We start from the raw sequence: 24,635 nt of genomic DNA on the forward strand, positions 1-24,635 counted from the left end.
TACTGGGTCAGACCAATGGTCCATCTAGCCCAGTATCCTGTCTTCTGACAGTGGCCAGTGTCAGATGCTTCAGAGGGAATGAACAGAACAGGGCAATTTATTGTCTGATTCACCACCTCTCGTCCAGTCCAAGCTTTTGGCACTTAAAAGCTTAGGGACAGCTGGAGCATGGGGTAGCATCCCTGAGCATCTTGGCTAACAGCCATTGATGGACCTAGCCTCCATGAATTTATCTAGGTTTTTTTTTTAATCCTGTTATAATCTTGGCCTTCACAACCGTTTTACCCCTTTTTCAAGACAATTTAGGACTATGTTGAGAAAGCACAGGTCCCAGTACAGATCCTTGAGGGACCCCACTAATGACCTCTCTCCACTGTCCCTGAGAGGACCTTCCCATTTTTCCCATGATGGCTCTCTTTGCTTAAGAGCCTTTGGTGAGGGACCTTGTCAAAGGCTTTCTGAAAGTCCAAGTACACTATATCCACTGGATCGTCCTTGTCCATGTGTTTGTTGACTTCCTCAAAGAATTCTAATATATCGGTGAGGCATGATTTCCCTTTACTAGCCATGTTGACTTTTCCCCAACATGCTGCAGTCTACTAGGTGTCTGATAATTTTGTTCTTTACTATCGTTTCAACCAGTTTGCCTGGTACTGAAATTAGCCTTACTGGCCTGTAACTGCCAGGATTGTCTCTGGAGCCTTTTTTTAAAAAACAGTGTTACATTAGCTATCCTCCAGTCATCTGGTACAGAGGCTGATTTAAATAAAAGGTTATATACCAGTTAGTAGTTCTGCAATTTCATCTTTGAGTTCCTTCAGAACAAGTATTTTAATTTGCTCCAAAACCTCCTCAACTGACACCTCAGTCTGGGACAGTTTCTCAAATCTGTCACCTGAGATGAATGGCTCAGATGTGAAATTCTCCCTCACATCTTCTGCTGTGAAGACTGTGAGGAAGCTAAATAAATTCTTTGCATCAATGTCCTTGTCTTCCTTGAGTGCTCCCCTTTAGCACTTCGATTGCTCCGTGGCCCCACTGATTGGCAGGCTTTCTGCTTCTGAGGTACTTAAAACTAACAGCTCCTTTCTATTTTTCTCAACAGGATTTCACTTAATCTTGCCATGAGTACCGGAGACTGGACTAGGTGACCTCTCAAGATCCCTTCCAGTCCTATGTTTCTATTATTCCAATTTTTAGAGGAAGTCTTTTTGTCTCTAACTACCTCTTCCACTCTGTTTAGCCATGGGGGCATTGTTTTCATCCTTTTGCCGTTTTATTTGAGATATACATATAGCATGAGCCTCTATTATCGCGTTTTAAATTAAGTGTGTCTGCAGCTTGCAGGTATTTCGCTCTTGTGACTGCTCCTTTTAATTTCCATTTAACTGGCCTCTCATTTTTGTGTAGTTCCTTTTTGAAGTTAAATACTAGTGTGGTGGGTTTCTTGGGTATTTCCCCCCCCCCCAAGGAATGTTAAATTTAATTAAATTATTATTGCTATTACCAAGCAGTTCAGCTATATGCACCTCTTGGACCAGATCCAGTGTGCCACGTAGGAATAAATCAAGCATTGCCTCTCCCCTTGTGGGTTCCAGGACTAGCTGCTCCAAGAAGCTGTCATTAATGGTGTCTAGAAATTCTCTCTCTGCATCCCATCCTCAGGTGACATGTTCTCAGTCAATATGGGGATAGTTGAAATCCACCATTACTGGAGTTTGTTTTGGAATCTAATCTCCTGAGCATTTCACCATCCTCCTCAGGTGGTCAGTAGTATATTCCTATTGCTACACTCTGATTATTCAAGCTTTCCATTTGATATTTAGGATCCTAGGATGAAACCTAAGACAGTTGAATAAGCTTAGCGTGAACTGAAGCTGGAGAGGGGATTTCTCCATGCTGATCCTGGCATGACACCGGGGAGCAGTTGAACAGACCTGCTCCATCCTGTGTGCTGGAAAGAGTACGGCACTAGTCAGCACTACTCTTAGAAATGGAGGAAGAGTCTCCCTGAGCCTTGGAGCAGCTCCGATCAGTCTTATGGGACCACCTCCTCCTCAACACGCTAGAGGAGGGAGAACTTGGGGGGAGGGATAGCTCAGTGGTTTGAGCATTGGCCTGCTAAACCCAGGGTTGTGAGTTCAATCCTTCAGGGGGCCACATAGGGATCTGGGGCAAAAATTGGTCCTGCTAGTGAAGGCAGGGGGCTGGACTCAATGACCTTTCAAGGTCCCTTCCAGTTCTAGGAGATTGGCATATCTCCAATTATTATTATTATTATTATTATTATTATTAACTCCGCTTCCTCTTGGGTGAAACAGCAGGGTCCAAACGTGGAGTGACATCACCTGCCGGTTCTGAAGGTGACCACCGATCAGATGAGGGCCTCGATGCGTCAGCCACACATCTCTGGCCATCCGAGGACTCTTTTGGAATGACTTACAGATGGAGCACCGTTCCTTAGCATGTCCTTCACCAAGACACAAGCACCTTGGGTGCGGATCACAGGCCCCAAGTCAAACAATGCTTGAACTACAGTGAGAGCCAAGTACTCTAGACGCACTTAACTAAACTGAATTTACTATTAACTAGAGGGGGCAAAACCCCCCAGAAAACAGACTGAAAACATGACATGAACACACCACACCGAGTGCCGACTCTAGCTGTGGGCGGTGAGAAGGAACTGAGGCAGGTCGGGGTGGCAGCACCCTTACATAGTTAGGGGAGGAGCGAGGGCCACAGGGCACGGGCATCCCCCCTACGGGTACTGCTAGGCAAAGTGCTCCAGCTTCGGTGCACTGGGTGTGCGCGCACCACCACGGAATACACGGCTGTCAGCATTGCCACCAAATTTGCTGCCATCCGCAGGACAAGGGCTAGCAGCGAGCAGAGCAGAGTGACTGTGCTCCAAGCCTGACTCCAAAGGCCGGGGGAGGGGAAGGTGCAAGGAACAGGAAGAGGAGTACGCCAACAAACAGTGTCCTGGGAAACTGTGGGACAGCACGTAAGCTTCAGAAATGCCCCCGGCTTACATTGTTGCTGGTGCATTGCAGGCTGCGTGGCACTTACGCAAATAAGACTTTGCCCAGAAGCCTCTTCTTTCTGGCCTAGCACAAATGTAAACACGCTGGCATGTCCCTCTCAGCAGAGAGGCACTGAAAACAGGGCATGCCAAGTGTCATTGATAAAACCCCTGAAAACACCCTCACCAGACTGGGATAGGCAGAGGCTTAAGACGGCGTCCCTTGGCAGGGGATTACGGCTGCTTGATCTAAGAGCTCAATGAGATGCCACTCACAGCTCTATCTCCCGCTCCACACACAGCCACCTTCCAAAAATAGACTCGCTCAGGATCCAGCAGGCTAAGCAGGGAGCCCAGCCCCAGAGAGCAAAGGGATTTCTCTGCAGCTGAGCTCAGAGGGAGATAAGAGCCAGATACATTCTTCCCAGCCCCAGAACTCAGATTAACTAGCGCCGCCAGCAGAATTTGAATGGCCCAGTGGTTAGGGAGGCAGCCTGGGACTCTGAAGAGCTGGCTTTGAGCCTGTGTTCCACTATAGTCTTCCTATAGTGTGAAGCTGATCCAAGATGGCAAGGCAGTCGGGTACTGTGTAGTGGGGACTTTGTAAGTACACGTATATAGACAGTCCTAAGTATGCACAACGGCCTCAGGGCTCACTTCTGCTTTACATCTTATGTACCAAAGCTCATGCTTCAGGGCTTCAGCCGGCCACTGGCAGGGGTCAGGAAGGGATTTCCCCCAGTGTACTCTGGGAAGGGTTTTTTTGTTTTGTTTTTTTAAATCTCCTTCTTCTGAAACACCAGAGATTGTCATGGCTGGAGAGGAGATGTTGGGTGGGGAGCGTCAGGGCTCTGAGGTGTTACCGAGCATTCTCTCTCTCAGGGGCACGGCTGGCTGGTTCTTGCTCACGTGCTCAGGGTCTAACTGATCACCACATATGGGGTGAGGAAGGAATTTCCCCCCAGGTTAGATTGGCAGTGACCGGAGGGGGGAAGAAGGGGAGGGTCTGCCTTGCTCTGCAGTGTGAGGTTGAGGGCCACTTGCCAGGAATAATGGGTGTATCTCAAACATTTGCCTGCCATTGCAGGGGACTCACTGATTGGTGCATCTCGATCCCCCTTATTCTCTGCCTGTGGCGCATAACAGCCTCCTCTTCTGCGGGCTGTGATACTTTGGTCTAATTCAGTTGGTGGGTTGTGTGTGTGGGGGGGAGGGGGAGGCTGGTGGCCTGTGATATACAGGAGGTCCCTTAAGGCCTTGAACTCCATGACAGTCTCTCTTCTGGTCTTCCCCCACCATAGCTAGAGAGGTTGTTTGCCCTGCAGTTTGCACAAGGAAACAGAACTGACTAATACCCCAGTACAAAGGAGGTGGCAATGTCATCTCCATGGAGAGCTCCTTGCTGTCACCACCTCCCCATGCATGGCGCAGGGAAATCAGCTCTCTGTCATCCTGCCCCACCCCCGCAAGAGAGGAGGGAAGCCGCCAGGAAATTGCACTGATGGTTGGAAGACGCGAGGACAGATTGTAACGTTTCGTCCGCTCGCTGCAATAGAACAAAGGGGTGTGGAAATCAACACTGTGTCGGTGTTAACCGCAGGCAGAGGGAGAGAGAGGCACAGCCACTGCATGATCTGAAACCTGGAAGCAAAGGTTTCCACAAATGGCTGCTTGGAGTTCAACTATCCAGGGCCTAATTGTTAATCTCACCCAGGGGCCCAATTGTGGTTACCTGCATGAATCTGCACTGACGCTAGCTTGGGTAAGAGTTATCAATCCACATGCTTCAGGTCATAAAACTGACCACAAGAATGGGTCAGGAAGGACTCAGTCATAGAAAAACCAGCATTGCTCCAAAGGTCAGATGCATTACGGGCTTCATCCTGAGTCACCTTATTGATTTCAATATGGATTGCAGGGGCTCAGCACCTTTCAGGATCAGGTTCTGTACTGTGGAGAGGTGGTATAGGACTTCCTGTCAAGCATCAGTTATCGGCCAAAATCTGAGCAAGGGAGGGTGGGAGCGTGAGAAGAGTTTCATCTGAAAGACCACCCACAATGAGCACAGTCTGGCTTTACTGCCTCAGAGCTGGTCAGATCCTCTCCAAGGGGTGAACATAATCCTCAGCCATGCAGTCAGCTCGCCTAATGGGCAGAACGCCCTCTGACCTGCCAGAGGTTTATTCCAGATCTCTTCATGGGCACTTTCCTAATCTCAAAGCCTGGGGCAGTCCCAGCCCATCTTATGTCCCTTCCACAACTGGCCAGTGGAATGAAGAAGCTGGAGAGTCCAGATTTTAGCCTCCTACAGCAAGTACGTTTAAATCCACCCCGAGGTACCAAGGCAGGAGCGCGTGAGAACTTTGGCACTCGAGCAGAGAGGAGCCTCCAGATGTACCCCCAGAGGGGTCAATGCAGGGGGCTAGGAGTCCAGGAACCAGCCACGCCACAAGCCAGGCACTCAGGCAGGAGACCAAGGACTTAGGATCCTCCAGAGTCTCAGAAATATGCTCCTTGATCCTACAGAGGCTGCAGGAGCTGAATCAAAGAATCTAGATCAGTTGGCGGTTGGGGAAAGAACTCAAGAAAAAGGCCAACGCAGAGCAGGGAGTGCTGGTAGCGTCAACAACAAGCTCAGCTGCATAAATGAAGCAGAAGACGACTAGCGAAACCTCCTTCCCACCATTCCTGAGCCTGGCACGCCCTAAATCCAATTCCTCCGTTTGTTACACCGAGGTAGCCCAATGAGATTACAGGTTTTAATGAACGCATTGTGAAATATTTCACAATGCACAACCACAGGCGTGTTCCGCTTGTGCGTACTGCCGGCCGAGGAGCAGCCGCAAATGGCAGTAAGTGTAGATTAGCTGATCGTTGACAGGGCCAAGTGCAATTACTGTAGAACAATTAGGGGACTTGCTAAATACAGATGATATTTGGAGCCTGGCTTTCCTTCTGCCTTAAGCCATCCAGATTGGGCTCCATTTCCCCAGCACAGAGCTCCTGGATCGTCACTTAGGAAGTATGACATGATTAATCATACCTATAGACATGGGAATAACCATGGCCAGGGAGAGCAGGAGCCCAAGACTGGAATAGCAGGGGGGCTGAGGGTCAGGGCCGAGTTACAAACACAGAGCTCAGCCAGTGCAAGCACTGGAGCACAGAGGAGCAGAAGGGAAAGAAAAGCTTTAATGGCTACAGCTGCCTGCATCACGTCTCGCCACGAGTCCTGCAGTGGAAAGTCCCACAAACAATTTACATCCCTGCCCCTCCTGAACAACGCGAGCAATGAAGCACGTGGGATTTCAGGGCACTGTTGTAAGTGCAAATCCCTCGCACTTTCAGCCGGCTGCCCCCATTCTGTCTATTCCCCAGCACAGAAGCAGCTCAGTAACTGGCTGCCGCCTCTGGAGAAATTCTGCATTAGGTGGAATTGCACTAGGAGGAGGTTTTCGAGAGCCCCAAAGCCACAAGCGATGGACACTTGCAAGGTGCACCATCCCCCATAGGTAGTGGGCGCCGCAGGACACAATGATGCACATCCTCAGTCCTGTCCTGCAGGAAGATCTTCTCCAGCGTTAGCAGTCAAGTCTCACCCTCCTGCACGTCCCATCTAGAGAGAAGGCTTCTCCTGCCTGGGATGGACGGTGGAGAACAGGCCTGGAAACAAATACAACCTGGGGGGTGACCGTGGGACCCTCACTTCCACTAGGGCTTCCAGGGAACAGCAGCTAGCGCAGAGCAGGGGAGGAACATCCATTCCTGTGAATCCTTGTTAGATTCACTATTACTGCACGCTCCTTGGGGCAGGGACCTCCCTTCCAGGTAATACACCGAGCACAATGATGCCTCCACATTAATATCACAAGGCAAGGTCAAGAAGCTCTTCCTCCTAGAGAAATGATGCCTGCACCCTCAGGCGGAGGAGGATTAGAAGCCATTTGAGGCGAGACAGGGATAGCTCTTGGGATGGATCACTGGCTACAGCGCCAGTCACCTCCAAGGTGCTGGACCTGGCCCGAGCAGGTGGCTCCTGAATGTCACTGCCGCCTGGTTTCACGCTAGCAGCTGAGCGGCAATGGATATGGGGGTCTCAGTGCAGGCCCTGGAAGGAGAGGGTCCACTTCACAACAATAACCCCAAGTGGCACTAACTGGCCCCGTTCCTGGCAAGAGAACAGCTAAAATCCGAATGGGCCATGGAAACTGGCCGCTCTGCCCTGGGTGGTGGTCAGTCTAAGACAAAGCTCAGGCACATTTGAGAGGACAGCACAGGGGAATCTCGTGGCACCGTGGCGTAGGCTGTTCCTCTTCACAGATTTTTGTTTGTTTTATTTTAAGGGCCGGAAGGGACCATTAGGATCATCTCATTTGACCTCCACCGTAGCAGGCGAGAGAATTTCGGCCAGCACCTCCTGCATCAAGCCCCTAGCTTCTGGTTCAGTGAGAGACTATTTAAAAAAAAAAAATCGAGTGACAGAGAATCTTCTGTGTCCCTCAGCAATGGTCAGTTCCCCTCACTGCTAAAAGCGGCGTGACTGTCGCTAGGCTGAATTTGTCTAACTCCGCTTCTCAGCCACTGGCTCTCATTATCTGTGGGTGTACAAAGAAGTCTCCACAGATGCTATTGTTCTGGCACTATTCGCCCAGCACTCCATTCACACTGGTTTAAGGAATAATATTAGATAGTAATCTGTGAACCCCTTAGGCAGAGAAACAAGTGAAATCCACTGAAGGCACCGGCTTCCCACGAGAATTTGTTCCATTTGATCCAAGTTCTTTAACTGCCCGTGTGATCTTCAAGCGTTTGCACTAACCAGCGTGACCACAAGGCAGCCCCCAACCCAATATCCAGAGAGGGGGAGGGGAGAGACTCACCTCCTCGGGTCCAACGACTGCACCGCGATGATCTTTTCAAAGTTCATGACAAACGCCTCCAGCCACTGTTGCAGGTAGGTCAAGTCTTTCTAAAAGACAAAGCGAGGAGGTGGTGAGAAGTCAGGAGTAAATATAAACCAAAGGTTACCGCCACACACAGAGCTGTGAGCTGAAGAGACAGGCCCGAATTAGAACCGGCTAGTCTGAACACCCTCAGACTTCGGGGGAAGTTAGAAACAGAGGCAATTCCAGATTCACGCTTCCCACAACTTGACCGATAGATGAGAGCGCAGGATACACAGCGCTGCAGAATCCACGATAATTCCACGCATTCCGTATGTACGTGCAAGAGGGTCACATGGTCAGGGCCAAACTGCCGGCCAGATTTTGGGGGCGTGCAGGAACTGCCTCCCCGGGTAAATTGGCAGAAGCCTTGGGGGGTTTCTTTGCCCTTCTCTGAAGCATGGGGCATAGCTCACCTGCTAGGCACGACTGGGCAGATCTCACCTCATCACCTCCCTGCCACTGCCCGGGCACTGGTGGTCCCACCATTGCTCCTGTTCTCTGCCTGAGAGGTTAGTCTCCCAAGGACTGACGTGAACTGGAGCCTTCGGGCTCAATATAGGGGTATACTGGTGAAATTGAATGGCCTGTGCTGTACAGGTGGTCAGACTAGATGGTTTAAATGGCCCCACCTCAGCCCAGAGCAATGGGCACCCAAGCCTGGATAGGCTGACAAGTCACATGATCAGCAGCCCATCTCAGTCCCCTCCATTGTGACACACCCCCTTATATGGTACATATCCGGGAGGGGAGCTCTCCTATTACACAGCAGCCAGTCACCATCAGTCACTGTCCACTCTCAGCAAGGCTGACCCAGCCCTGCATGTTCTGAGATGCGCACTGAGCTCCAGGAGCTTCACCGGGCACCTCACTGATCTGACCTCCAGGGGCCCGGTGTGCTCGACGGAGACGTTCTGCCCCAGTATCCTGGGCTAAAATTTCCCCTCTCCTCCTCAGAGAGGCATATATCTCACTCACACACACACACGTTGGTCGCTGTCCTTCACCCCCACAGAGGGCTGCATTTCAGCCACGCTGCCCGTCGTTTGTAGAACGCGAGGCTAGATTTCAAAACAGCTGCCATGCAAGTTGTGCAATACAGTTATTACTACACACACTTTTTGGAACAGCCTTTTGCTCTCAGCAGCCCCACAGTGGCACTCTGTCTTTTGTAACCCTGGCCCTTCTAGCAGCACAGACAGCACGTAGGTGAGGCGGGCCGAGTCCTAGCCCCCTTCTCCTGCATGCTGGGTTTGTTTTCTCCAGATGTCAAGTTCTGAGGGGCAGGTTGCACATCTCATCTATGCGCTATAAAGCGCCATGTACGTTTACAGCCCAGTACTGTATAAAATGTTTATTAAACTCACCCCAACTCAGAACACAAGCAGTAACAGAGCAGCAAACTCAGGCTCCGCCATAAGTTGATATGATCTTAAAATCCTCATAGGATGGTTGCACTCATGCCCCCTATTCGAGGGTGAGGGGAAAGATACTGCTAGACATCCATGCAAAACTCCCCAAGGCCAGCCGGTACAGATTCCTGTGACGAAGTGGGACTGTTCTTAATGTTTCCTCTGAATACTGTGTGTGTGCCTCAGTTTCCCCTATGCATTTCTTACGTCTCCAGTGTGCATAAATGGCCAACAATCTGTCTCCTAGCAACAAATGGCCAGGGCCCTCCCCCCACCCCCAAGGGGATGGCTAAAGGTGAACAAAGATCAGGTGACTTCCTGGCCCAGGAAAGAGACAAAGGCTGGAAAGGAGGGGCTGGAGGGGGTTTCAGTTTGGGGCTGGCTGGGGACGGGAAGTGAGGGCAGACGGGGTTGTCTGGCTCGCTGTACCCCAGAATGGACCCGTCGGAGGGGTCCGGTTTGCGGTACCTACAAGCTCTGTTTTGGACCGTGTTCCTGTCATCGAATAAACCTCTGTTTTACTGGCTGGCTGAGAGTCACGTCTGACTGCGCAGTGGGGGTGCAGGACCCTCTGGCTTCCCCAGGACCTCACCTGGGCGGACTCGCTGTGGGAAGCGCACGGAGGGGCATATACTGAATGCTCCGAGAGACCCAGGAGGTGAAGCCATGTGAGCTTCTTGCCCTGCAGACAGTCTGCTCCGAGGGAGAGGAGGCTCCCCAAAGTCCTGCCTGGCTTTGTGGGGAGCAGTTCCAGAGCATCGCCCGGGGTCTCCGTGACAATTCCACTGCAGGGTACATCAGAAACCAGGCCGGAGACCAGCCGACTATCCAAAGCGGAGAGCAGAGACCATAATCCAGGGGAGTCAGAGAGGCTTCGTGCCATCACCTTGGTGACCATCTCCCAGTGAATGCCAGGAAACAAGGAGAGAGAGGGGGGTGGTGGGCGAGGTAACCTCTTTTATCGGACCAACTTCTGTGGGTGAGAAATACACAAGCTTTTGGGCTACGCAGAGCTCTTCTTCAAGTCCAGGAAAGAGGGTGTCACAGCTAAATACAAGACCGAATAGATAGCTCAGCATAAGTAGTTGGCACATATATTGTAGGGGACCACTCAGTGTGAATGGACCTTAGAATAGGTTCGATCTTGTATTCTGCTGTGACACTGAGTAAGCTTGAAAGCATCTCCCTCTCACCAACAGAAGTTGGTCCAACAAAAGAGATTCTCTCACCCACCTGATCTCTCGTGAGGTTTTTAATACCTTTCGGGTTCTTCTGCTTTGTCCACTAGTTCCTGAGCCTTCAGGTCACTCTGCAGCCACGAGGGCTGGAAACTTTTCCCAGAAGCTGAGATTGCTGCATAATCCCAGGACTCCAGGAGCTGGTGCTTTACAAAATGCAAGCTGACAGGGTAGCCAGTTCCAGCAATCAGAGCCCATTCTGAGGGACCAGAAGCCCTTCCCCCATCACTGCCGTATCAGACAAGCTGCCTGTAAGGTCACACAGGTCACTCTTGGGGGAGGGGAGGAAAGACCCATGCTATTCTCTGCCATGCAAACAAAGGGACTGAACAGTCAGGATAGGCCAGGGGTGCAGAAGGAATCGGTCCCTCTCCCAGCAACCTTGGGGCCACCTGCAGGGACTGAACCCAGAACCACTGACTGCACGAGCGGAAGGGCCAGATGTGCTGGCTCAGAGGCAGCGGCAGATTCAAATCACTTCTGCGTGGTCCACTGACTAGAGGGACAAGGACCCACACTGGGTTAACACGGGTTACTCTGGAAGCCTGTAAAGCCAGGGTCACAGTGCAATGCCCACGGTCTGGCATACTGCCCGCGAGGCTCTGCAGTGCCGCTCGAGGCTGCTCCCCCCGGCTCAGTGCGGAGAGGCGGCCCCAGCCCAGCCAGCGGGCTGCTCCAACTCCTGCCAGCTGGCTGTGAGCCCGAGGGACCATGTGCCAGCTAGAGAGCGCCAGAGCTCTCTATGCACCAGCCACTCCCCCTCCCCACCCGCACTACACAGGCCCTGGGGGAATCCCCAAGCTCCCTTCATGCCATCGGAGCGGCACAGGCAGGGCAGAGCTTGGGTTTACCAGCTGCAATGGTACATTCAGCCCCATGCGCTAAACCAGAGCCTGGAACCTCCCACCCAATGCCAGAATCCAGAGACAGACATGCACATTCAGGGAAGCCAATAACCAACAGCACACACACCAGCCCCTTTGCAGTCCAGCCTCTCCCACAAGAGCCATTCCCCTGGGACAGACGGACAGCTGAAACCAGGGGGCCAGAGAGACCCTCCCTCCATTTCTTCTGCACTCCCTTGCTGCTGCACCCTTCTAGCGCCCATCACCCTGGTATCTAGGCACTTCCCAGAATCTTCTGCCCTTCTCCTTTCCCTGCTAGTAGAGCTCTGCGCCCCACCGCAGGGGGTGTGTGTGTGTAGGTCTCCCCTCCTCCTCTGAGTGGCAGGGTGCCTTGAAAGCCATCTGATGCCAGATCAGCCCGATTTCCTCTGGACGCTCCACAGTTAAGCCTCTTCCCCTGAGAAGAGTTTGCCTATCGCTCCATCGCTCTTTCTGTCTCAACTCACCATAGTTCTACAGAAGAGATAGGCTGATAAGGCAGAGTCACTGCAGGCAGAGGTAGCTGCTTCTCTGCTGACAGTTGCAGCTCTGGGGTTAGGAGACCTGCAGGGGCTTTCACGGCCAGTCTGGGAGGGTGGAGTTCGCAGCAGGCAGACAGACGGGCTGGGCCCTAGCTCCCCATCTAAATCCTGGTGTCACAGAAGCCAGGAAGCAGGTCTTTAGTCACGGTCTCCTGCCCACTGAGCACACCAGGAGCAAGATGTGCTTTTGTTAAGCTTTGGTAGCAACCAAGGTTCCCAACGCCTCCCATCGCACGTAACCTTTGCCAGGAAAGTAAACGGAGATTCCATGCTCCAATTCCTTCCCACCACGGATGGTCTTAAAGGAAGGGAAGAAGCAGAGGAGAAGTCGCACCCTTATGGAAAAGCCCTCTAAGCTTTAGAGACTCATCTCCCCTCTGCAGACTTTCTGGATCAGCCACTAGAACGTGACAGACTCTTATCCCTCCTACATCATTCCGCAGGGTGGCGAAAGTCCCTGGAGCAAGGATTTCACTCTGTTTCAACTGACGGCTTTTCAGAGTGCTCCTTGTGAAGGTCTACAGGGCGTTCCCAGGAAGGCGAAGAGGGGATCAGATACATCCTTTAGATATTCTTCAAATGCCTGGCCTATCCTTCTTGTCCCAGCACCTCTTCCCTACACCCGCTGCTCACCACAGGAAGAGACACCAGGCCAGCCTCATGGACCTCTGCCTAGCCTAGCTCCAAGTGACACGGCTCCTCTCCCTGGGGGAGCCTAGCAGGACCTGCAGGTGTAAGAGTCGCTGTCCTCAAAAGGGCCTGAGCCTGCCAGTGACACAGCACTCTCAACGGGAGTGCCCAGCACCTGGCTGGATCAGGCCCAAAGAGTGGACCGGTAAAAGCTCTCCCCCACGTGACACATGCAAGCCTCCCTCCTGCTACAAGCGATCAATTGATCTGCCCAGCACTGCAGAGACAGCAAGTGGAAGCTCTATTTGCTAGCTTGTTTTTCACACCCCAGACACAGAGCTTGTTTCCTGTAACGACAAACATCTGCAAGCGCAAGCTTAGAGGCAGACGCCCACCTAGCCTGCACCCACAACCCCCCCGATGCAACGCAGAGGGCTCCCACCTGCACGCCATCCAAGCTGGTGCCGCAGCTACCTGAAAGCCAGTGTGCAGGTGTTACCTGGCAGGCCATGGCCGGAGATCCCATCTGACAGCTGGGCAGCTCCATCATCGGCCAAGGACTAAGCCAAATCCAGAGGCAGCCGCCTGAGCTGGGAGCCCATGCAGGCGACGGGGCGAGAGCAGAGCCGCTGGCAGCGCGGGCGGCCCCAGCGAAGGTCGGCGATGCTCCGGGAAGGGGCGGGGGGGGAGGGAGAACGTGAGCACAGAGAGCAGCAAAACAAGAAAGTGACTTTAAAAAACCGCGTTGTGTAAAGCAACAGCCAGGAAATGCCAAGTCACTAGAAACATCAGCGACACTTCCTCCCGCAGCGCCGCAGCGGCCGGGGGACAGGCTGGGTCTCCGAGAGGCACTTGCTTCTAACAGCAAAGGGGCACCCAGCACCAGCCCAAGGCCCTGGCCGCACCGAGACGGGGACACCGGTGGGTCTCAGAGCAGCATCAGCTTGTTCCTTCCCAGCTACCTCTCTAAGGCTACTGGGGCAGGTCCAGCTCCGCCAACCTTGACGGAGCGACTCCAAGGACGGGCGGCCCGTCACGTCGGGTTTATTGAGTCCACACAAGGTCCCCCAGAGGGCGTCCGGAGCATCACAACCCCACACCTCCCAATCAACAGCCCAGGCTCCTGCCCTGCAGCGCCCCCTACTGTTCCAGTCCTGCTGTGCGAACCTCAAGCTGTTCCCAGGCCTGGGCACTCCCATGCCGCCAGTTCTACCCACGAACCTCATCCCTGAGCTGCAGCCCCTTTTACTAGTCCACGGAGGAGGCTCGGCCACCTCCGCTGATTAACCTCAATCCTCAGCCACCGCGCCTTCCCTTCCTATGCCCTCCTCTGGCACAGTGCTGTCCCAAAGGAACCAGAAACAGGCCCCTAGGGCCTCCTCGCCCAGCTCGCAGGCTGCCCAGCCACAGGAACGCCTTCTGGACAAGCCTGCGCCGGGGGACTAAGGGCAGGCTTTCCAGCGTGTGATACACTCCCCTCCCAGAGCCAGGGAGAGAACCCAGGAGTCCTGGCTCCCAGCCACCCCCCCCCGCAACCACCGGACCCCACTCCCCTCCGAGAACCAGGCCCAAAACGTAGCGACGTGTCAGAGAAGTGTCAGCCAGTCGACACTTGGCAAGTGCATCAAACTACTCCTTGCGCACTAAAATTCAGCAGGGAGACTGCAGGAGCGAAAGATGCCAGGTTCACCAGGGATAGAATTGCCTACTGGATTCTACAGCAGGGTTAGAAAGGATGCCCTAGAAAGGTTAACGTTTTCTATAGGACTTTTCTACCTTCTTCCAGCAGGTTACACCAACCGCAGGGCTCCTATCTACAGAACCAGACGTAACTCTCACACGTGCACACTGCACCACAAAGTTCAGCCTCTGAATCTCAGTGAGCACAAAGGAACTCATGTGGGCGCAACTCACACACCAGGGGAGCACGGTAAGAAAAGAGGGGTAAGTACAAACAGTTCACCACGCACCCACTTACTGCTTTGTCAGGGGCTGGGGGAGGTGGACATAGGTCCACTGGAGGGACCTTGGAGTTTGGCAGAGCCCAGATTAAGGTGGTCTGATCTTTCCCGTGCCTTCTGTTTCTCTTCTGCCCACCTCCACCCTCCATTTGGATTTTATCATCTTCTAGAGGCGCTGAATTCCACCTTTAAGGAGCACGTGATCTGGCCAGTTCTTGAGCGCAGAACTGGCGTTCTGCAGAGACATTAAGCCCGTGTCTAGTTAACTGGAACAGCTGCCTGGGGGTTGTGGTGAATCCTCCAGCTCTGGCAATTTTTAGGTCAAGACTGGTTGTTTTTCTGAAAGCTCGGCTCTGGTTCAGACAGGAATTAATTCAGGGAAGTTCTACAGCTGGTGCTTCGGGTGATCACAGGTGTCCCTTTTGCCTTTATAATCTATGAATCTCTGCACTAGAGATGAGCCCAACCCTTTTGCCAACCGTTCCCAAAGTTCAGGGGTCTTCAGGGTTCCGATCTCAGGCCCTTCTCAGTCCAGGGGAAGGCTCCCAAGCTGCCCCAACTGCTTCCCTGTTTGTGGCAGCCCTGGCCCCTGCATCTCTCCACGCATGGTGGGAACACCCCTGAATAACCAGCTGGCAGGAGAAATGGAAACAAGCGAGCAACAAGCCAACTGCCCCAAGCCAACAATGGGAGGAAGAATTTGCAGAGGGCCCTGAAAGCTTCCCGCTCTACAGTGAGGGTTTTGCAAGAAGAGGATATTGGGCAAGAAGAGGTGGTTAGATCGACCTGCCCTGGGAGTGCCTGCCCAGGTCACCGCTTACCAGCAGGCGGCTCACACCCTGCAGTTTGGAAAGGAGGGGGGAAGATTATCCTCCAGCCAGCTCCCACCTGCTCCCTGGGTAACAGCCCCAGTGCAGCCGGAAAAGCCATAATGAGAGGTGGGATGCTAGAAGGGGAAGTGGCTTCTAGGACTCTGAAAGGCCTTAGAATGAGCGTGCTGGACCTATTCAGAATGTACCTTGCAGTGATCAGGCAATAGGATATAGCAGGGGTCGGTAACCTTTCAGAAGTGCTGTGCCGAGTCTTCATTTATTCACTCCAATTGAAGGTTTTGTGTGCCAGTAATACACTAACGTTTTTGAAGGTCTCTTTCTATCAGTCTATAATATACAACTAAACTATTGCTGTATGTAAAGTAAATAAGGTTTTAAAAATGTTTAAGAAGCTTCATTTAAAATTAAATTAAAATGCAGAGCCCCCCCGGACCGGTGCCAGGACCTGGGCAGTGTGAGTGCCACTGAAAATCAGCTTGTGTGCTGCCTTCGGCACGCGTGCCATAGGTTGCCTATCCCTGGGATATAGCATGCAAGTCAACAGGAAGGAAGGGTGATGAGGGCCTCCCAGGACTGGCACTCAGAGCAACAACTGGGGGCTTACCCGGCACTATCTTATCACACAGGATTTGCCATACCGGATTTGGACCAATCAAGTAGCCTCCTGCAGTGACCAACACCTGATGTGAATAAACCCCACAATGCACCCAGCCAGCTGCGCAATGCTGCCCCAAGCCTGCCTGACCCCTGTGAAAATCGCTTGATGCCCTGAAGCATGAAAATTGATTATACAGAAGAGCCAGTGGCTAAGCCAATTTTAAAGACATCACACTTCACTGGAACACGCTTACAGTCAGAAGAGGGATCAAATACAAATGCCTCCTTTGGGGCCAGCGAAGGAGTGTTTGCCAACTCTAGACAGCAATACATTTTTATGCCTGTTAGGCATAAAAGGAGAGGGAGCTGGGTTCTAATCCACCTCGCGCATGGAGTGGAGTGTTAAGTTCCAGTCACAGATTTCTTCTTGCTGGGTGTTGTGCTTGGCAGAAGGAGCCCAGCTTGACTTTCAGATCCCAGTCAGAGTCTGCAACCGGAATACACCAACCGCGTTTTACTTTTAAATCGACAGTGCTTGTTACAGAGTCATAAAACGCCATGAGCCATTTGTACAATGTAAAGGCACTTGAATGCCATCACATATAAAAGCAGCTAGTTAAATTAATGTCTTGAGACCCTTGGAAAACAACGTTTCTATGATTCTATGTGATGGATGCCGTTTCATTTAAGCATGAAGCAGGTCTTAATCACCCTCAGTCTACAGATGGAGAAACTGAGGCAGAGGTTAGACTTGGCCAAGGTCGCTTGGTGAGTAAGTGCGAGAATCAGGATGACAGCCAGTCCCACTTGCTCTAGCCACTAGGTCTCAATCCCTCCCTGAAGCTCAAGCAGCAAGCTCTTTGGGGCAGGGCGTTTGTACAGAACAGGGGCCTGACCCAGGGCTGCCCCAATATAAATGTTAAAGAAGATCATCCATTGAAGGAGATGCAACTGGAAGGGACTCGCTCTCTCAGGGTGTCCTCACAGCAGAGCTAGCGCAGCTGATCGGCACCCGGGCCAGTCTAGCCTGGGCACGAACAGCCCCTCCATGCGTTATCGTGTCCTCACTGGTGCCGGGCTCTGTCTCTCTCGCTAGGATTGCCGGGGCACAGCCCATGGTTCTTTATGCTGCGCTAAGCTGAGCCGCTCACCCAGTGATTTGTGGGTGACCTCATCTGTCCTTCTGGGCACACCGGGGGAAGGCTTTGGAGGACTACCAGCCCCCCACCCCCAGAGATTTCGCCTGCGTCCCCACTGCAAAGCAGCACCTGCGCTCTAACCCCGCCAGGCCAGCTAGCCCAGGCTGAAAGCAGCAGATTCACAGGGGCGGTTTGTGTGCGGACAGGAGGAGGGCTGGGGGGGTAACAGCCTGGCCTCACTGCAGTGAGGACAGACCCTCAAGGCGGTGCTGGGGGGCTGACTGCGCAGACGGTGGATACGCAAGGCCTTAGCCCTGACGTGCAACTGTCTGCATGAGGACGCAGGAGGATTCTTAAACAGCCGAGGAATCAGAGTCTGACTTCCCAAGAGTGACTAACAGCCGGCGAGCAGCTGCCGTGGCTGCTTCCCCAACAAACCGCACCAGGATTCCCATGGCCGGGACGAATCATGAGCCGACAGGTGCGGCAGTGAAGGGGGGCGGGGGTTCCTGGAAAGGGAAGGAGAGTGGCAAAGAAGCGATCCACCTGTATTCAAAGTCAATCATCATGACAAGGCAGGATATGACAGGCTGAGTCATCCGCTTCTCAGCCGCAGCGCAGACTGCTCCCAGCTCCGACAGAACGTCGGTGCTTGGCTCCCATTCAGCTGAGCTTTTCGCCTGCTGCCTGGCTCAGTTGTTCATGTTTTGGCGGAGTTGGTTTGTATTCAGGTGCTTAACCCGTCCTCTCCAGCCCATTCAGCCTGTGAGGCAGCTGCGATTCTAGACAGAGCCAGACACGGGTGGGGGAAGCCCATAGCAGGGGAGTGATCGACTGCCTGAGATAGTCAGCGTGGTCATGGAAGGACTTTTAACATTTCAGTCTGATTTACAGGAAAACAGAAAAGGGAATCCATGGGATGCAGTGTGACCTAGTGGATAGAGCACAGGATACCTGAGTTTCTGGCTTGACCTCTCCCCTCTTACGTGACCCTGGGCAAGTCACTTCCCTGCCCCCATGCCTCAGTTTTCCCATCTGTAAAATGGAGGTAAGGATACCAACCTTTGGAAAGCTCTTTTAGATCTCTGGCTAGAAAGCAACAGGTAAGAGCTAGGTATTAGTTATTATAGTGCGGGGGGGGGGGGGGTGTGGAATCAAAACAAGGCCGGGGGCATGCAGCACAATGGGTCTGTCTAACGTTAGTGGTCCTTGAGCTAACTACCGCTCTGGACATAACACAACCATCTGTGCTTTACCCTAATGCCGTCCTGGGTACTCAGCTGGAGTGAGAACAGGCCCATGCTCTAGTCTAGACAAACCCCAGGAGAAGGGGCAGCAGGATGTTCCCTTGGGAGAACCAGGTTCAAATCCCATCATGGGTCACAAGTGAAACAACTTCGCCGTTAGTGTCACTAGCTGAAGAATGGCTCTGTACTTCTCAGAACACAGACAAACCCACTTGATTGGCTTCAATAGTTCCAGAATTTCAATGCAGGTGTTGGCCTTGAGGGAGCTATGGGAACTGGTGCCAGATGAGGCCCTGGCCCTCCATCTTTTGACTAAGCCTCCAGGCCAGGCCAGGCCGAAGATCTGGAGTACGTTCCAAGTTCTACGTTAAGCCCAGGTTTCTTAGAGGTTCTTTCCTTGTGCAGGATAAATGAGGGGTGCCGCTGACCAGGCGTGTGTTCATTCGGAGCATCGAAGCAGATACTATTGCTCTCTTAGCATTAGGATCAGGGCCACGGTGTCCGACAGTATCTATATCTGGAGTGCAGCATCTTTCAAGAAGACCCCCTTTACTAAAACAAATGCCCCCTCCAGGACACAATCTTCCAAAGCACAGAAACCCCATGTCTCCCCTTTACAGCTCAGCCCAGCTCAGGGCCTGATTGGCACCTTACCTGCCACGGGGCCAGACCTGATTCGCACAAAGCTATTTAAAAAGATCTACTCTCGTTCAAACACACGTTACCAGCCTCCAGACGGGAATCCCTGGGCGAGATTCTCTGGCCTGTGTCATCCAGGAGATCAGGCTCACTAGATGATCGTTCGGGTCCCTTATGTCCTTGAAATTGAAGAACATGGATCCATTACCACCCATCTCTTTGATACATTCAGATCCAGATGGAGTTTCAAACCCTAGGACCTGAATTCTCCATAACACCCCCTCTCTCCCCGGCTGCCCTGACCCAGTGGCTGCCATTGGCCAACCCCTGTTTTAGCGCCTCCCCAGCATCAGGTGCACTCCTTGTATATAAAATTCAGGGCAAACAGTGACCGGTCAGACTCGGGCAATGGCTGAATTAACCCTGAAATCCCCAGAGGGGTTTGTGTCTCGGTCTCTTTCTCCCTCAAGTTAAGAGAGGCAGAAAGAAGACCCGCTACAAGGGAGAGGCTACAAAAACACCTGCTCTTAGTCCGAGTGGGTTTGTTAAGGACACCGACCGCAGGGTGAGCGGCAGTCTCCGATACACCCAAAGGACAGTGGCTAACAGCCGCTGTGGATTTCTTTTTAGTTCCCTCTCTCACAACAAGGGGCCACACGACGCAGACGGGGAAGGAAACAGGGCTGGGAGAGCCAACCCAGCTGTTGGTGGCACCGACTTTAGCAACAGGCTCAAATAGCCTAGTGGCCGCTCTAGGCTGGATGTTCTGGTGGGACCCGTGTCCGGCCTTCTCCAGTGTAGACGGGACGGGACTAGCCGTAACCTCAGCTAGCGCACCCTAACCGCTGCTTCTGGTGGTCGAGGGCAAGGCTGGAGTAACAGCTGCCAGCGGCGTAGCGCCGGGGAGGACAGACGGACGGACAGCAGGCAGGCCCTTCGTGCGGTTTTAAGCCCAACAGGTCTGTTTTTAAAACTTTGTTCCCCAGCTGGTACTGAGACAAAACCGGAGGCGCTTTTAATCCCAGCCTTGGGACGCCATTTTGTGACGCGTGCTGCTTCAGCGTGGCCTCGCCTGCCCAGTGCATACAAGGTCATGCCGGTGGGGGCAGAGTGGCACGCGCTGCATGGCATGACCTCGCGGGCGAGGTGCCTCCGGAGGTACAGAACGGCCAGGACTCCAGGGAGCCACGAGTGGCCGCCCTAAACACATTCACTTCACTCTGATTTTATCCCCTAGTTTCTTTGGGAGGGGCAGGGCATGGGGGCCCCAAAGGTCAAGTCAGCACTACCCTGGCACACAGACACTCAGCTGAGAGTTCGGAACAACTCCAGCGGCTCTAGCCATCCCCGTCCCTCCAGAGTCGTAACGGAGCCACCGAGCCTCACCCCGCCCAGAACACGGGACAGGGAAACAAAGGGGCAGCTACTGTGCAAAGCGACATGGACTGAACAGCTCTAGGGCTGCAGTCAGGAGGCCCCCAGTTCTAATCCTAGCTCCACCACTGACCTAGAGCAAGTCACACTGCCTTGCTGTGCCTCAGTTTCCCCACCCACAAAGTGGGACCCCCACCACATATTTGCTACCAGGGAGGCTGGGAGGTTTAATGAGATAGTGTCTCTACATGTTTAAAGCAAGCCATTGTAAAGTGCTATAAAAATGCTAAGCATGACCCTGATGTCAAGACAAAAGCATTGGGGGTGAGAGGGAGGAAGAGTGCCGGGTGGGGACATTCCCCCCACCTTGCATAAAAGTCTCAGGGAAGGATCAACCCTGGGGCACCCTGCCTGCTGGCAAAATTTTGATTTTCTTCCTCAATCTTTGATGTAGTGCTCATGAGATCTCAAAGGTCAGTATCACCCCCACTTTACAGATAGGGAAACTGAGGCACCAGAGTCACATGACTAACCCAAGGCCACCCGGCAGGTCGGTGCTCTATCCACTAGGCAACACTGCCTCACATCCATTTTTAAATTTCCCTCTTTCACACACAAAATTTAGAGGTGGGGTCTGATTGGAAATAGGACCATGCCCAGGTCCCCTCGACCCTTTCATGGCAGCAGTGCCCACGCCTGGCCCGGCCAGCATGACAAGGAGAGGCAGCCCTCAAGCCAGCATCCGACATGCAGCTTCCGCAGGAACCTGAACAAAGCTGCTCTGTGGGGGGTGAACCCTAACCCTGGGGGCTCCGTGTCTGTTTCCCAGAGGCTTTCAACCCCCTGGGGTGCTCCCAGGGATGACGCACAGCGGGTTCAGGTCTTACCGTATGCTCCCCGCCGCAGCGCTGAGAAACCATGGTGCAGCTGGGACCCAGCTCTGCAGCTCTCGCCCGCCGAGGCTCCTCCTCGGAGAGGTGGGGGCGTGCTCCACGGCACACAGCGAGCAACACCCAGAAAAGACATGTCCAGACACCGACACTCTCACAGCTGGACCGGGCCCCGGCTCACACCCGGGCCTGGCTGGCAGAGCCTGTTCGGCAGCTCTGAGGCTTGGCAGCTCAGCTGAGTGCGTTCCTACGTTAGCCGCTTGCACGCTGAAGGAAGAGGTTGGACTCAGGAGCCCAGGAGATTCCGGAGAAGAGGGAGCCCCGGCTGGGCAAAGGGTCCCACAGAACAGCCGCATCCGTATCCAGCCACAGTCACGGCCCGGCCTGCAGAGTGGGTTCTAGGCCAGCTGGACAGGGCATCTCCCGGGTCATCCGGTGGCCATTTGTCTGCCCCACTGTAGTGCATGTCACAAAAGCCAGCACAGGCTTATTCTATCCTTCTCTCTAGGGTTGCTACCCTCCTGCTCCACCTCTCCCCGCCACCCAGGCCCTGCCTCCTGCTCCGCCCCCCCCCCCCCCCCCCCCCCCCCGATCAAAAAAATGGACCTCAGGGCTTGTCAAATGGCACCTGGACACAAGCTGAAACTAGACTGTCCAGGTGCAAACTTAGGAGGCGACAACCCTATCTCTAATCCCCCCAGCGCATGGGGTGAATTGAGAGGGTGGAGATGCAAGGCTCTCGTACTCTTCCGCTGGACCTCTACTCCCCACGTGTCCGCGGGCCTCGGCACCCCTCAGATGCTGTGCCGGCGTGTGCTCCGTGCCCTCCCCGAGCCCTGGGCAAACCCTACGACTTGGGACTGGCCAGAGGAGCTGCACCGCAGTGTGTTATTTATATAGCACTAGCACCCACAGGGGCAACGGAGCTCCTGTCTCAGCCCGGGCACGTACAGCCACTGCCTTTCAGAGCAGGTCTACGCTGCACACTGAGCTCAGGTTTGTGGGGCGCGGGGTTTCCAAGCCATGTTTGAGGGTTCACGCTGCATTGTAAACCTAGCTTTGCAGTTGCTGGCCCCGTATTGCGCTACGCAGACCTTCTGCCTTGGGTCCGCAGCTCGAGCTGCGTCCACATTGCAAAGAAACAGGGCTTGGACCTGAGGGACAGTGGGACTCTGGCTCTGACCCACCCCATTTAGCAGGGTCCTAGGACCCCATCCTGAGTCAGACTCATTTGTATGTGTGGACGGAAGAGGGCTCGAATTCAAACCAGAGACAGAGCCCGAGGTAGTGCAGATGCACCATCTGAACACAGGACAGAGAGACAGGCACAGAGAAGGGAAGGGACTTACCCAAGATCACAAAAGCAGATCAGTAGAATAGAACCCAGGTCTCCTGATTCCCCGTCAAATTCCCTATCCACTCGGCCACCCTGACTCAAGCTCTGTCCCATGCCACCTGGAACTGTACTTCAACGAGCTGGGCCCAGGGCCGGCAATAGGTTTTTTGCTGCCCCAAGCAAAAAAAATTTTTGGCTGCCCCCCGTCCCAGCCCTGGGCTCCTCGCCGCAACCCCCTCTTGCCCCAGCTCTGGGCTCCCCTCCCCACCATTGCCCCACACACACACTTCCTGCTGCCCCAGCCCTGGGCTCTCCCCCCCCCCTCCATCTGCACCCTCCTTCCGCCCCAGCCCTGGGTCACTGGTAACTTGCTCCCAGGGCGGGTCATTTAGCAGGAATTTTGGATGTGCACAGAACAGACAGGATTGGTTCCCATATGGTTACAGAGCTGCCGTAAAGTGGAACAATTTTCAGCTTGTGTGATTGGAAGATATCTGGATGCATATTATAAGACTGTCCTCCATAAATGAGGAAAAGTTGAGGTGCCTTTATTATTCTTTTGTTCCACTCTTTCTTTCTATGGGGAATTTGCCAGTGCAATATCACTGTCTTCCTTTTAAACAAAAACAAAAGGCAATGGCTGTTGAAAATAGCAATTCCAGTCCTAATAACCACTGGGAAGCATTTCTTGCTCAATTTTATCTACTTTTTCTACAGCAAGTTACAGTGGATCAGTATATTCGATTTGGGAGAAATGAAGTAACAGCTGCCCAAACTGAGCTTGAGCACTCCTGAATTCTGAGGAGTTCAAATCTGGAAGGCAGGTGCTGGGGGTGGGGGGGGCTGTGGCTCTGCGGGGGAGCACGGCAGCATGTATGCAGCTGCACGGACCCAGACACGCTGGTCTGAGTGGCACAGTAAGAGGGCTGGGGGGTTGGAGAAGGGGTAGGCGGTTCTGGGGGGGCAGTCAAGGGACAGGGAGCAGGGGGGGTTGCATAAGGCGGAGGTTCGGGGGGGCAGTCAGGGGTAGGGAGAAGGGGGGGTTAGATGGGTCAGAGGTTCGGGGGCAGTCAGGGGACAGGCAGCAGCTGGAGAAGCATGGAAGTCCCAGGGGTGCGTCAGGGGACAGGTAGGGGGTGGGGTCCTGGGGGGACGTTGGGGGGGGGTCCCAGGAGGGGGCAATCAGGGGACAAGGACCAGTAGCGCTTAGATAGGGGGTGGGGTCCTGGGGGGTGATCAGGGAGTGGGGGGAGTTGGACGGGTTGGGGTTTCTTGGGGGGGCAGTCGGAGGGAGTGGATGGTGGCAGGCTGGGGCTACCCTCCCTCCCCGTGGAGTGTCCTGTTTCCTGAATGTTAAAATCTGGTCTCCCTACCCTTCGCAGTGCAACTCTCCACTCACAGCAGACTGCCGCATGAGGTCCCCCACTTCCTTTCCAATTGGTAGTGGCCAAGGGAATGCTGGGAAATGTAGTTCTTTCCCTGCTCCAGGGCTGGCTCTATAGGCAGGGAGCTAACCAAGGAACTACAGCTCCCAGGGCCCCCTGTTGGTTCTCAGCTCCCATGCTGGATCCCTGCCGCCCCTGCAAATGGGCTGCCCCAAGCAGGTGCTTGCTTTGCTGGTGCCTGGAGCCACCCCTGGCTGGGCCATCAGAGATAAGGCCTTAGACATGGCCAAATTCTATCACAGAGAGACAGACTCAGGCCCACTGCTGAATGGATTATTTCACTTCTGCCTCGTCTTTCAGCTGAATCCTTACTCCTTCAACTCAGATAAAAAATCCCAGACACCAAGGCATCGGCCGCACTGAGTCACAACAGCACATTGCTCCAGCCTTACTGGAGCTCAGCTGGCAATCAGCATTAAGGTCGTGATGTCGTAAAGGTTGCACAATATGGTTCTTTGGCATGACGGGAATTCCTGGTTGCATGGTCACCTTGGCTGATGCTG

General features: G+C 53.6%; 1 protein-coding gene across 6 annotated transcripts in view; it reads right to left on the bottom strand.

Annotated features, from left to right (window-relative positions):
- The window catches only part of NBEAL2 (neurobeachin like 2), a 175,945-nt gene that overhangs the window by 104,469 nt on the left and 46,841 nt on the right, over nt 1-24,635 (bottom strand). For 4 of the 6 annotated variants that reach the window (XM_039521670.1, XM_039521666.1, XM_039521667.1 and 1 more), the window contains exon 2: nt 7,903-7,991. In XM_039521670.1, coding sequence (XP_039377604.1) covers nt 7,903-7,991 — 89 coding nt within the window. Of the gene's footprint in view, nt 1-7,902; nt 7,992-8,381; nt 8,487-13,170; nt 13,375-24,635 lie in introns of those variants that run through there. The other 2 variants (XM_039521665.1, XM_039521668.1) reach the window with 2 other exon arrangements.

This window comes from Mauremys reevesii, linkage group 2, assembly GCF_016161935.1.
Source record: "Mauremys reevesii isolate NIE-2019 linkage group 2, ASM1616193v1, whole genome shotgun sequence".
NCBI classification, from domain to species: Eukaryota; Metazoa; Chordata; order Testudines; family Geoemydidae; genus Mauremys; species Mauremys reevesii.